Below are 12,754 nucleotides of genomic sequence, written 5' to 3'. Positions count from 1 at the left end.
GAAGGATTGCTTCATTACAATCATTTTTACTGAATGTTTACCTTTATCACCGTTAGCTATATATTTTATAGTTAAGATTAATTGAGATATTTATAGAAAATCGACATTTAAATGTTTGTATATGCGTTAAGTTCTGCATATACATATATTACTCATAAAAATTTAATTAAAAAAATTTAGCTTAATTTTAAAAATTAATTTAACGAACATTTTAATATTACATATTGATATAAACGATTGAAACACAAAAATCCATTATATTTTTGTAGTCAACAATTCATAAAATTTTCAATTTTTATACATAAATCTAGAAAATTGGGTACAAGACTTTAATATGATTTACTTTGAAACAAAATAAAAATAAAAATAATTGGAAAATCATTAAGTTTTATAAGCCAATATAATAGTTTACTAACAATCAGTGGTGGCTCATGTATATGTGCAAAAGTGCACGTCCACTACCTACCCAAACTCAAAAAAAAATTGAAAACATATACCATAATAATGGAATTGATGTGCATAGGGGCGGATTGGCAATTATTTTCGGCCCAGGAAATATGAAACAAACCGGTCCATGAACCGCAAATTATACTATCTTACCCCTCCCCCTCCCAAAAATTAATGCTTTATTTTGCATCAATTTTAAAATTTGTTTAGTTTCTAAATTAGTAAAATCTACAATAACTTTACTATAATTACAGCTATAACAGTTTTAGGTAAGTCACATGATTAATTAGTTCTAACTTGAACTTGAAGATTGATCTTAATGCATCTTTAATTATATATTTATTTTTTTAATAATTTTTATTTATTCTACAAAATAAAACTTTTTTTTGGTGATTATATAATAATATAAAGCAGCACAAATAAGGACCGGCCCATCGGGAAGATTCCCAATTTCCCGATAGGCCCATCTGCCCCTGTTTGTGCACATAACCAATTAAATTGTTTTGGAGGGCTATAAAAATTCCGAAAATAATTTTTCTGACAGTATTTCAGCCGACAAATATTTAGACCGAATAATATTTTGCCCGAAAATATTTTACCAGAAATTATTTCAACCGAATAATATCTTGGACGATAGTATTTGATCCGAAAATAATTTAACCGACAATATTTCATTCGACAATTATTATGGCCGAACCGTATTTTAGCCGACAAATATTTTGGACGAAAATAATTTTGACGACTAACAATCATGTTAAAATAGTAATTTCCAAAAAAAATATGTTATATATTACAAAATCTATAATTTATCAAAATGATACAAAATGTTGTATATTTACACATACATCATCAAGTATTTAAAAGAATGTTGGTCAATTAGATCACTAATTTTGAGATCAACTAGATCTTTAGGGGGGAAATAAAATCGTTTAACTAAGAGAACCGTAATTATTACAATGTAGATCTATAAGATCTAAATCTATTGATGGCCCAAGGGGATTCAGATGACAGGGGAACAATTTATTCAACGGGGGATATTCTAGATAACTATGGGGATCTAGTAGACCTGGGATTTAAGTGATACATGACCGATAAAATAATTGTCTAAGATATTATTGTCTCCAAATTATTTGTCGGGTAAAATACTGCCGGTTGAAATATTTGTCGGCTAAAATATTGTTCTGATAAAATACATGTCCAACAAAAGATGTTTCGACTAAAATATTTTTCGTCTGATATGCAGTTCGAACACAATATTTTCGGATTTTCTATGCGTTCCCAATTGTTTTCAGCGAATTATTTTCGATGTCGCCGCGCCGTTGCACGTAGTCATCAACATTATGATTTATTTTTACTCTCATTTGTTTATTATACTCCGATTATCGGCTGATAATGTTAATTATTATCTTAAATTCAAAACAACAATTGTGTTTCTATTTATTATCGTCCACCGACATTAACGTACATTATTATTCGTGTAACTAACGAACAGCAATTAATTTATATATATATATACATATATAAATAGATAATTACGTTATATGTACTTATACCTATGTTAAAATTAATATTTTTTTTACCCACCTACATACCTATCTTACAAATTATTTGTGCACCACCTTATCTGAACCTCACTAGCCGCCACTGCTAATAATGATTTATTTTTCAGGCTTATCATTTATGTTCAGTTTCCGTAAATTAAATAAAAGCTTTTCAAGTAATCTGTGATATAACATTGAAGTAACAAAATAATATTCAAATTATACATTTTAATTAAGTAGTAAGTACCACTAAGTTTGTTAAAAATCTTATGACTTGGCGTTAACAATTTTGTTGATGTGAGGCCAAATATAAACTATCACCAATTTAAATTATTCTCAGATGTCATTGGGGTTGATTTTTTCACTTGTACACTTATTTTTTATAAGAACAAGAGCGTGGGTAGAAATTTTATCAGAGGAGGGCTTATATAACCTAACCTAACTAATTATTAAAACATGTTTAAAGTTATTTCTTAAATATATTTTTTAATTTTTACACATAAATTGTTTCTTATCTTATTTCATATTTAACTATAACTTAAAGGTAAAAACAAAAAAAAAAAAAATCATGATATATTAAATATATTCATGTAAAATTGTATTCTTAAAAAAAAATTAAAAACTGTCATTAGGTAGAAAATAATCATTTGAATACTTAAAGAATATAATTTAAAAAAAACATATTGAAAAAAATGTAAAGTTTAAGTAGTTTAAATATTGGATCATACATGGGTCAGTTTAACATTTTGTTCAGAATTAATATATTGTCAGTTATAGTCAAGGGAGTAATTACTATCCCTGATGGCCTCGTATAAGGATATTTTGATTAGTTACAAATTACATATTAATTTTATACATATTTATATTAATAATAATATATTAATAGTATTACTTTTGGTAATATATAAATTGTATTTCTAATTCCAAATTTAAAGAAATCTCATTGAATCAATGCAAATAGTTCAGCGTGAAAATAATTATCTCAAACAAAGCTTTAGATATAATCTACAATCAAGGTCCTTTAATGAGTTGCCAAAGTTAATTATTCACGCAGATCAAATTCCTCAAGAAGAACACAGAGGTCAATACAATGCACTTACAATCAATGATTTAGCTGTATTATTAATTAATGAAGATATAGTTCTGCACAATCAAAGTGGACACTTGCGTCGAGTTTCCGCATTGAATAGATCTTTTGATACATTGCAATATCCGTTAATGTATATTAGAGGTGACGACGGATATCACAATAGTATAAAGAAAAATAACTAGAATCGATCAAAAATTGTCTTCTGCGTACAATTTTATTTTCACATATACATATATACACTATAAATATACACGGGTGCAGCCATGACGAGATATCTAGTTATAATAATATAGCATTAGTTTAAAAATATTTTAATAGTGTATACAATTTCTAAAAATATATATGTATGTATATATATATATATATTTTTTAATATGTAATCAATTATCAATACCTAAATTCTTCAAGTACAATAAGTAATACAATTTTATAAGTAATTTAACCAATTACAACTACTTAAATTTTCATCTAATATTAATAAAAAAATATACATATCAATAATAGTTATTTATTTTATTATAATCAAATAACCTGTAACACAAACTTTTATTTAAAAATTATTTTATAATTTTTATAGATTATTTTTGTACATAAAAAATTAAATTAATGTGAAATCTTTATTGAAAATTCATTCTGCTTTCAATATTTTAACCAAGACTGGTAAAAGTAAATATGGATTTGGTTCTTTAATTTTAATACCTTTAATACCATAAAGTAAAACAGACCTACATTTAAATACTTCATCATCAGATAAAACCTTTGACTCAGCTCCACGATCTATTATTTCTTCTAAATTTTCATTATTGAACAATTGAAACACATTTTTATATTTGGAAATAAGGCTATTTAATGTAATATAGCCTTCAGAACAAATATCAGCATTCTCTCCGTACTTCAAAAATATGGATAGCCAAAAGTCAACCACAAAAATGCTTATAAATGAGCTATTAGTTAATGATTGTAAACATCGAAATGTCCCGATGATTACTTCAGGAGATAATTTTGATGGACATTTATCTACTGCTATCATTATACTTATAGCCCAAGGACCAGTGCCTCCTTTAGTTGCAGGTTGAACACGAAATAAAGACTCCATAATTTTCAAAACTAATACCTATTAATTAATATAATACATTTTAAATAACAAAATAAAATAATAAATACTTCTAAATATTACCTTAAACTTTTCATTAGAACTTCTAAACATAAATAAAATTATATTGAATATGTCCATTAAACGTAGAGTATTCCAGTCAGAATTAGTATGTATGCCATCTCGAATTATTTCAAAAACCCAGATCATGCTTAGTGATTTATCTTTAATAGGAAGCCTATAGAAATATATAATTATATTTTAAATTATTATAGATAAACAATTTAAGACCTCACATTGCTGTTAAAAATTTTTTCAATTCAGGAACATAATTGAGTTGAGCAACAGGACGAGCTAACAGTACTTTAGCGCAAGTGGCTTCTACAGCCTTTTCATGATTAGCCATAGCTAATACCATTCTACTTAAAAACATTGCTGAAATCATTGGTAGTTGAGGAGGAGGCTGTAAATGTAAGTGTTGAATGCCATGTGCAACCCAACTAAGAAAATAATCCCAAAACATATTTTCTGCTCTTCTACTGAAAAATTTAAATACATTATAAATACTTAGATAACAATAAAAGTAATCAAATTATTTTTATTACCAAAATAAATGAGATCGCAATAATGTCAACACATGATATGCGGCTGCCCGCATACTGCAATCACAACTACCTAAACATACCAATACCATTGACAGGCATCCACTTGTATTAAATTTTTCTATACTTAATGGGGCTTCGGTAGCTAACAAACTACTGATCATTGGCAAAAAAAATGAGGGATCAAACATTTTACTTGGATCTTGAGAGTTACTTGGGTTGTAACGTATAATTTTTTCATTCTATAAAATAATTAAAATAAATACATTAAATAAAAATGTTATATTATAATTAAATAAATGCTTACTTTTACACACAAAGATCTATTAACTGGAAAACATGATATTGTTTCTTTCAGTCTTTTAAATGGTATGTAAGAAAGCACTTCAGTTGTAGAAGGAAAACTGTGTAACGTTTTTGATGTTAAGTGGTTTTTTACTTGATAATGTGAGACAGCAAATGATCCCCACAAGTAAGGTCTATAGTTAGACATTGGTATATTATTTTCTTCATAATAAGCAAGAATCTAAAAATGTAATAACTTTAAATTGAGTCTTGAGTTTTAAAATAATAACATACTTTTAATAATATTTGATCAGTCACTGATAATGATGCATTGTATGAACAAAGAAAAAGTGGAATATGACTTAGAGCCATTATAGATGGCTCCTTTTTAACTAATGTAAAAATTAATCTTAATACTTCTTCTGCAAGTAAAAAATGGTTTTAAATTTGAGAAATAAGCAATAACAGATACACCAAATTACCTTTTTGAATCTGTTTAGCATCCCGATTTAACATTATATTAGTAAATTGTGAATAGCCAGCAAGTAATTCAAAAGATTTGGAAACAACTGATTTATCAATATTTGCTTTTTTAATTAATTTCCTGAAAACTCTAATGAAACCATATTCAGGATCATTTTCTATTAATCCACATTTAACCGCTTTAATAGTTAAAGCATCCCAATCACTTATTTCTAATGGACTGAGAGTTTCTAACAATTTAAAATTATTAATAATTTGATTAGATAACCAATCAACATTTTCACTAAAAAATCAATAAAAAACAATGAATAGATCAATTAATAAAATTAAGTTTTAAAAATAATCTAATAACATTACTGATATTATTATTTTTACTTTTCAGGAGGCAGAGAGAAAAGAGTAGAGATAAGAAACTGAATAAATTCTGACTCTTTATTACATTTAGATGCTACTAAATCTACAAAAGAAACAGCTGCTTTTGTTATTTTAAATATTGACCAATTTGTTTTTAATTTAGTGAACAATTCATCGCATTCATCTTCATCTAAAAAATATAAACATGTTTAATTTTACAAAATGTTTATCATTTATATAATACATTTTTTTATTTTTATTTTTTTCATATACTATAATATTGTAGTGGTAATTATTAAAAATCTTATTTTTTACTACCTAAGTATCATACTTATTATTTGTTAATATTCTAAATTTTAATAAGTAAAATCTAATAAATATTACTTACCAAATTAATATTTATTAAAAATGAATAATTAATTATATTTACTAAATTAATATAAATTATGTCAATATAAAAATACATAAGAGGAAAAAAATATAGGTTAAATAAACATGTATTCATTAGGCTTTAATAAGGATGTAATTAGAGGAGGAGAATTATTACTTAACTTCTTAATAATAAAAAAGTTAACAGACTGCAGCAGAATTATTTAATCTATTATAACTGGTAAGAGGATCAAAGTATAATAGATAATAATAATTTAACAAAAATATAAATTAGCCTGTAATCAATAGCTAAAATACAAAACAATAACAAGGTTGTAAGTTTATATATTTTAGATTTATGTAATAATCTTGAGATAAGCAAAACATTACAATTTATTTTGAGATACTATGACCACTCCTAAATTGGTTTCATTGAAAACATAAAAGAGTTAATAAAAGATTCTTAATAAAGTTTAACATGACAATTTATTATTGACCATTTGATGTTTATCTCGTTTTATTATACTGTCAGTCATATTGCAGCAACTTATAATAACTTGAAAATTAAAATTAATTAAAAGTTTAATAGTTATCATACTTCAATTTTTGTTTTCGATGGATCAATTTAGAAGAGCGAGTGTTAATCCATATAAAGTATGTTATTTATTACTTTTTATTACAAAAATTAAATTTAAATATTTATTACATTTTAAGGATGAATACTTGGATAATGCTCAGACTTTTAATCGAACTTCAAAATTGTTTGAAGAATTTTTACATAGTTTTGAACAGTATGATAAAGAAGAACAGCACAAGAGACAAAATTCATCATCTGTAAGTGACTGTGTTAAAGTACCAAGGAGGAGAGTATATGTTAAACAAAGTTATTTTCCAGTTGATGCATCATTTGTTAAAGCTAATCCAAACCATATTTACATATCAGATATAAATGGAAATATATATATTATTAAGTATAAGGCTGTGAGATGGTAAAATAAAAATTGAAAATTTATTTTTTAAATGTAAAAATAAAGTATTTTAAAATAAAGTATATTACTCTATTATTTTAAAGTTTATTTCAGTATTTATTATTTAGCATTATTTCAAACTTACCAAATTCAATAGCATGTAATCCCATGAAGAAATCACCATTTTCATTAAACCATTGTGGACTGTCTATTAACATTTTATAAGTATCTATTTTATTTTTTATTTTTAAAACAATAATAGGATCACATGTCATAAGTGGAAATTTTTCATAAAAAGCTGACATAAGATAAGACCATTTTTCTTCTGGTAAATTGTCCAAATTCAAGTCATAATCAATATAATCATGTTGTGATGCCAAAAACAAAACTAAAGGATGTAATGATTTTCCGCTATTTGATAAAAGTTGAATGAATAGTTCTGTAACAAAAGTATAACATAAATAAATTACAATAATATAATAAAAATTAATTTAATAGATTACTTTTTGGAATAAGAAATATTTGTTGTGGATAGATTTTGAGATACTCTAAAAAAATGTCCAATAATTGATCAGAAACACAATTTCTACCAATAAATGTAATAATATTTTTAAATCCTTGTAATTCCAAATATTTTTTTTCTTTTACTAAATTTTCTAATTTTGCTCGGTATTTGTCATCCATGCTGAAGATTGTAATTGCTTATAATCTAAAAATAATAAGAATAATTTGACAAAAATATAAGTAAATAACAATAAGTAAATACTAAAAATAATTAGGTATGGTATTTGAACAGATTAAACCACAGTAACTATAAAGATAATTATTCATATATAAACTCAATAACTCATAACATATTTATGAAAACATAACAATAGGAATAAGTATTTATTGAATTAATATGTATTGTAAAAAAAAAATAAATAATTTTTAAATAAATAAATAATATTGAATTAAAACTTAAATCATTATCAAAATGTTTAAGACAATTAGGAATGTCATCCATTTTATTAATTAAGAATGTAGTAAAGCAATTAAAATTCTAAAAAATGTTTATATTAGGTACAAAGTACCAATATGACAAATTTTTAATGAATATTTACATACCAATTTAGGGGTTAGCAAATTCATAAACATTTTAATGGTAATAACATAATAAAAACAATTCAGTCACATTTTCACAAAAATCCTGAATTCAACTATTCCAGAATGCAGGGACTTAGTCATAACATTCTATATTAGATATAAACATAAATAACTCTTTCAACTTTCATACTTCTGATAAATTAATCTACTCTGACCATAACACAAGCATAAAATTTGAATAGCCATTGGTATTGTAAAATGCTAACATTAATCGGTTCAATTTACTTAAGTTAAAAACTACCATTATTATATGATTGCTCTAAAATACCTACACCCTTCCATTAATTCAATCTAATTCTAACTAATATTTAATATAAAAATTTTCAATTCAAATAATAAACTTACTTTATAATATAGATATTTTTTTTCAATTAAATTCTTTAGTCATACAAAATGTTCTTTATCATTTAAACCATTGTTCTAAAATGTTACATATTGTTCAAACATTTGTTTAATGTTTAAATTGTTAATAACTAGATAGCAAAAACATTTATAATTCTAAAATTTAAAACAACATTGGGTGTATTGTCTTTTTTTGAGAATGTTAGGTTATATTAGAATTTTGTAAAGTCGGCACGACTACGACGCCAAACTGTGATATCACTTATCAAAAGTAGGCTAGTATTTTTTGCATTCGCTGCCCGGATTAAGGTACCTATTTTCCTGTTGCTAAAAGTATGGCTATAGTACAAAATTAGGTTAAATTAAATGTAATCTTATCGCGGTTTATAGCATAGACCTGTACACTTAAAAACACCATAAATGTATAGGTCTATGAGGGCAACCAACGTTGTCGGCGGCTATTTGGCCACACAGTCTGTTTTTCTAGAGTCTAGAGGAGCCATCATGCAGACATATAAAGATATATCTTTATATGTCTATGAGCCATTATGATTTTTGTATGTAAAGATATTTTTGATCGCAGATCATATACTAATGATCTAAAGTCTTAAATCTTCTAAACCTTCTTAAACCATAATAATGACCAATCGTTGTATGTTTGTATGTGATAAGAATAATGTTTATATCTCGGTTATCTATAACCTTACTATCCTGAAAGCGGTTAAAACAAGACTATTTTACAATATTTTTGTAAAATGCAATCTATTCTATAACTCGTTATTTACAGCAACAATTAATATCATTACAACAGTTCACGGAACTATTTTTTTGCAACTGAACATTATAGGTATACATTGTTATACTCATAGACCTATTAACTAAATAAAAAACTAAAAACTATCTAACTGCTTACTAAATTTAGTTAATAGGTCTATGGCTGTACTGCCCATCTCCTATTGGCCTTAATAAATTTAATTTTTCAATTTGTTACCTACATTTATATCCTCTTTGGATTTGAGGTTCGCAGAAAATATTTTTACAGCGGTTACTGTTGTAAAGCCGCCAGCCGGTGATTGTGATATGCTTCTGATAACAAATTGATTTTGATTTATTCTCTTACCACATTCTATACCTATCTACCATAGATATTAAACATAGTTTAATATCTATGCTATCTACCCATAAATTTAGTGTATTATGATATAAGTATTTTATTGTGTTCTTGTATAGTTGTTTAATCTCTAGTGCTATTTAGAAACTGCTATACGCTAGAATTGTACTATATTGGTCTACTTTTGGAATTCCGTGTATTTTCGGATGCAAACAATCTAAAATTACTGTAAATACATAAATCGAAATGAACTTGCTACCAAAAACTATTAGGTCAGTTTTTATAATATCTTTGTTTTCAGTAAATTTATGTTTAATTATTTATTTTAGCTGTAGTACTACGTTGGCTTCAAGAAATTTAGCTCTTTATTGTGCTAGTTCTTCTTGTATTGATCGTACAAAATGTCGCAAATTTCATTTTTCATCACCTTCACGTACACCCGGGGATATTATTTGCCCTTCTTTGGTCCAAGGAATTGATTATATACGGGATCCTCGGTTAAATAAAGGTCTTGCATTCACTCTAGAAGAACGACAAGCACTTGGTATTCATGGTTTGATGCCACCCAAATTTAAAACTCAAGAAGAACAATTGGAAGTATGCCGATTCAGTGTCATGAAGTATCAAGAAGATTTGAATAAGTTTTTATACTTGACTGAATTACAAGTAATCAAAATATTTTATTAATTATTTAACTATTTTTTAATGTTAATATGGTTTACAGGATCGAAATGAAAGACTATATTTTAGACTTTTAAATGAAAACATTCATATGTTACTACCAATTGTTTATACGCCAACTGTAGGATTAGCATGTCAAAAGTTTGGATTGATTTTTCGCCGTCCAAGAGGATTATTTATCACTATTAATGACAAAGGATATATTTATGACTTACTAAAAAATTGGTAACTACAGTTTTTATTTTTGTCAACTTAGACCGATTTGTATTAATAGTTGATAACTTGTTTTGATAAACTTGTTTCATTAATCACTATTTTTGAAATATTCTACTAATATTTTGAACATTCAATTTAATTAAATTTATTAACCTGACTACCATAGTTATAAATTTCCTAACAATTAAATTTTATCTTTGCTTTAGTTTTTAATTCTGTTCATAATATTAATGTTCAAATAGGTCGGTGGCATAAAGCCATTTGGTTACTAAGCTATTGTTGTACATCCATTGGCAGATTATCAAAATTATCTTATGTTGTAAAGCAAAAAAGTAGGATTATATTTTAATAATATTTTAATGAAAATTAAAATGTTTCAAATGATTTGACTTAAATACAGTGAATATTATTTCTTCTAGAATAATTATTTAAACTATTATGATATCATTCCATAATTAATTATTTCGTATGACATCAAACTAAAATTGCATGCTACAAAGTATTATACAATAGTAATAAAGTTAATTGACATTTATATTTATGACAATGTTTAATTCTCACTAAAAGTAAAAAATAATTGTCTTCTTTAACTTCTTATTATGGTGTTTTAACAATAATTTTTTTTTTTTAATTAAATATGGTAATTTTGTTTTCGAGATTATTTATATTTTCTCTCATTGTTTTAATTAAATTTATTTTTATATCAATTTTTTTTACAATAATAATATATATTTACCTATATTAAAAATCTTCTAAAATAATTTAGTATCAACAATTCCTAATTATGAATTGCTATAAATCAAAAAAATAATTATTTTTTATTTTTTGAACCAATAAATTTTTTCTTTTATGAATTAACAAATTAATTATTTCTTTACATTAATTTAATATAATTTTTATATTTCTATAAATATTTATATAAAAAAAAAAATATCTGTTTTAATAAATTTAATTTACTTATAATCTTTTAAATTTTACATATGAACCAATAAAACCAGCAGCTTAATAAATCTTGAGAATCAATGTAAATGAATTTTTGAATGGAAAATTTAGTGGTTCCTCAATTATTAAGGCATATTTTTTCCCGTACACTATATTGATGCTTTGTTTGTATTACCTGTATAATTATAAATTTTTTTTTTTATGTATAATATTAAATTATTTTAAATTTGTTGGGCTCCTGAGTCACAAATTACTTAATACTTTCTAATTCTGGTCCAAGCAATAAATAATTTTAAAAAACAATACTATTACATATTTACTTATTTTAGAATTTATGTTCTTAATGTTTATATTTTAATTTTAATTATACTTAATTTATTAAACATATTTTTATTGTAATACGATGTACAAATGATTTTTAATATAACTATAATTTTTCTATAATTTTGGTTTCAAAATTCGAACAAAATATTGGTGTTTTGTTGCTTTTTGGCCTTACAATTTCATTTTCAGTTTATTAATCTACTCTATATAAATGTAAATTAACTTTTATTTTTAGTTAATATTATATTAAGTGTTTTCATAAGCTAGTTTATAGTATTTACTTATTTTTTATTATTACTTTAATAGCTACTTCATACATTTATTGAGTATCATAAAAAGCAATTGAGCAATTTTATTTACCTATTAACAGATTAACATGTTATATTTATAAATGTTATAATCGGACTGATACTTCAAATTATTATCACAACAAATAGAAATAATGAGTTTTGATTAATCATATTTTTTATTATATTGATATCTTGACACCCAAACTACTTATAAATATATTACAACAAATTAATTTTAATAGAACATAATATACATTTTTTAAACCTGTATGAAGATGATTGATTATAACAAATTTACTTATATTCTAATTTTTAATATTTTTCGTCCATATTTTATTCATTATACTTAATAGTTAAGTATAAATAATATTATGAAATTATTAATTTTTTTTTCTCAGCTTAACTTTTGTTTATATTAATAGGTTGACTACGATACTAGAATTTATAATTTTAATCTTTAGCAAATTTAT

The 12,754-nt window shown here is 24.5% G+C and overlaps 3 protein-coding genes across 4 annotated transcripts in view; 2 read left to right on the top strand and 1 right to left on the bottom strand.

Annotated features, from left to right (window-relative positions):
• Nucleotides 1-3,667: 3,667 nt before the first annotated feature.
• On the bottom strand, nucleotides 3,668-8,825 carry LOC112685473 (nucleolar pre-ribosomal-associated protein 1). The gene is made up of 11 exons (XM_025557372.1): nucleotides 8,724-8,825; nucleotides 7,736-7,941; nucleotides 7,378-7,671; nucleotides 5,917-6,085; nucleotides 5,541-5,824; nucleotides 5,353-5,480; nucleotides 5,081-5,299; nucleotides 4,777-5,015; nucleotides 4,468-4,710; nucleotides 4,256-4,409; nucleotides 3,668-4,192 (listed from the first exon to the last, which is right to left on the bottom strand). Exons 2-11 carry the CDS (start codon nucleotides 7,914-7,916, stop codon nucleotides 3,707-3,709), a joined length of 2,397 nt encoding a protein of 798 aa, XP_025413157.1. The 5' UTR covers nucleotides 7,917-7,941; nucleotides 8,724-8,825; the 3' UTR covers nucleotides 3,668-3,706.
• On the top strand, nucleotides 6,672-7,257 carry LOC112685481. Of its 2 annotated transcripts, XM_025557404.1 has the most exons (3): nucleotides 6,672-6,918; nucleotides 6,979-7,098; nucleotides 7,160-7,252. In XM_025557404.1, the coding sequence occupies exons 1-3, from the start codon at nucleotides 6,880-6,882 to the stop codon at nucleotides 7,211-7,213; spliced, it is 213 nt and encodes a 70-aa protein (XP_025413189.1). In that variant the 5' UTR covers nucleotides 6,672-6,879; the 3' UTR covers nucleotides 7,214-7,252. The 2 variants fall into 2 exon arrangements, with proteins under 2 accessions (XP_025413189.1, XP_025413182.1); XM_025557397.1 differs by having other exon boundaries at nucleotides 6,679-6,918; nucleotides 6,979-7,257.
• Nucleotides 8,826-9,857: 1,032 nt separating the features above from the next.
• Nucleotides 9,858-12,754, top strand: part of LOC112685477 (NADP-dependent malic enzyme-like) — a 5,442-nt gene continuing 2,545 nt past the window's right edge. Inside the window, exons 1-3 of the mRNA XM_025557381.1 lie at nucleotides 9,858-10,103; nucleotides 10,161-10,497; nucleotides 10,556-10,737. Of these exons, the coding sequence (XP_025413166.1) occupies nucleotides 10,078-10,103; nucleotides 10,161-10,497; nucleotides 10,556-10,737 (545 nt within the window). The 5' untranslated portion in view covers nucleotides 9,858-10,077. The remainder of the gene's footprint in view (nucleotides 10,104-10,160; nucleotides 10,498-10,555; nucleotides 10,738-12,754) is intronic.

Source organism: Sipha flava, unplaced genomic scaffold (assembly GCF_003268045.1).
Source record: "Sipha flava isolate LNK unplaced genomic scaffold, YSA_version1 107_pilon_pilon, whole genome shotgun sequence".
In the NCBI taxonomy this organism is placed as follows: Eukaryota; Metazoa; Arthropoda; class Insecta; order Hemiptera; family Aphididae; genus Sipha; species Sipha flava.
Note: the sequence above shows the minus strand (reverse complement) of the source record. Positions and strands in the feature narration are given on the sequence as shown.

What these genes read in the sequence shown, in the direction of transcription:
- LOC112685481 (XM_025557397.1), top strand. Translation starts at nt 6,880, where the DNA reads ATGGATCAATTTAGAAGAGCGAGTGTTAATCCATATAAA. An exon ending in CGAGTGTTAATCCATATAAA is followed by an intron (nt 6,919 to 6,978) that starts GTATGTTATTTA and finishes TTACATTTTAAG; the next exon opens with GATGAATACTTGGATAATGC.
- LOC112685473 (XM_025557372.1), bottom strand. Translation starts at nt 7,916, where the DNA reads ATGGATGACAAATACCGAGCAAAATTAGAAAATTTAGTAAAAGAAAAA. An exon ending in ATTACATGCTATTGAATTTG is followed by an intron (nt 6,086 to 7,377) that starts GTAAGTTTGAAA and finishes TATATTTTTTAG; the next exon opens with ATGAAGATGAATGCGATGAA. An exon ending in GTTCTAATGAAAAGTTTAAG is followed by an intron (nt 4,193 to 4,255) that starts GTAATATTTAGA and finishes ATTAATTAATAG; the next exon opens with GTATTAGTTTTGAAAATTAT.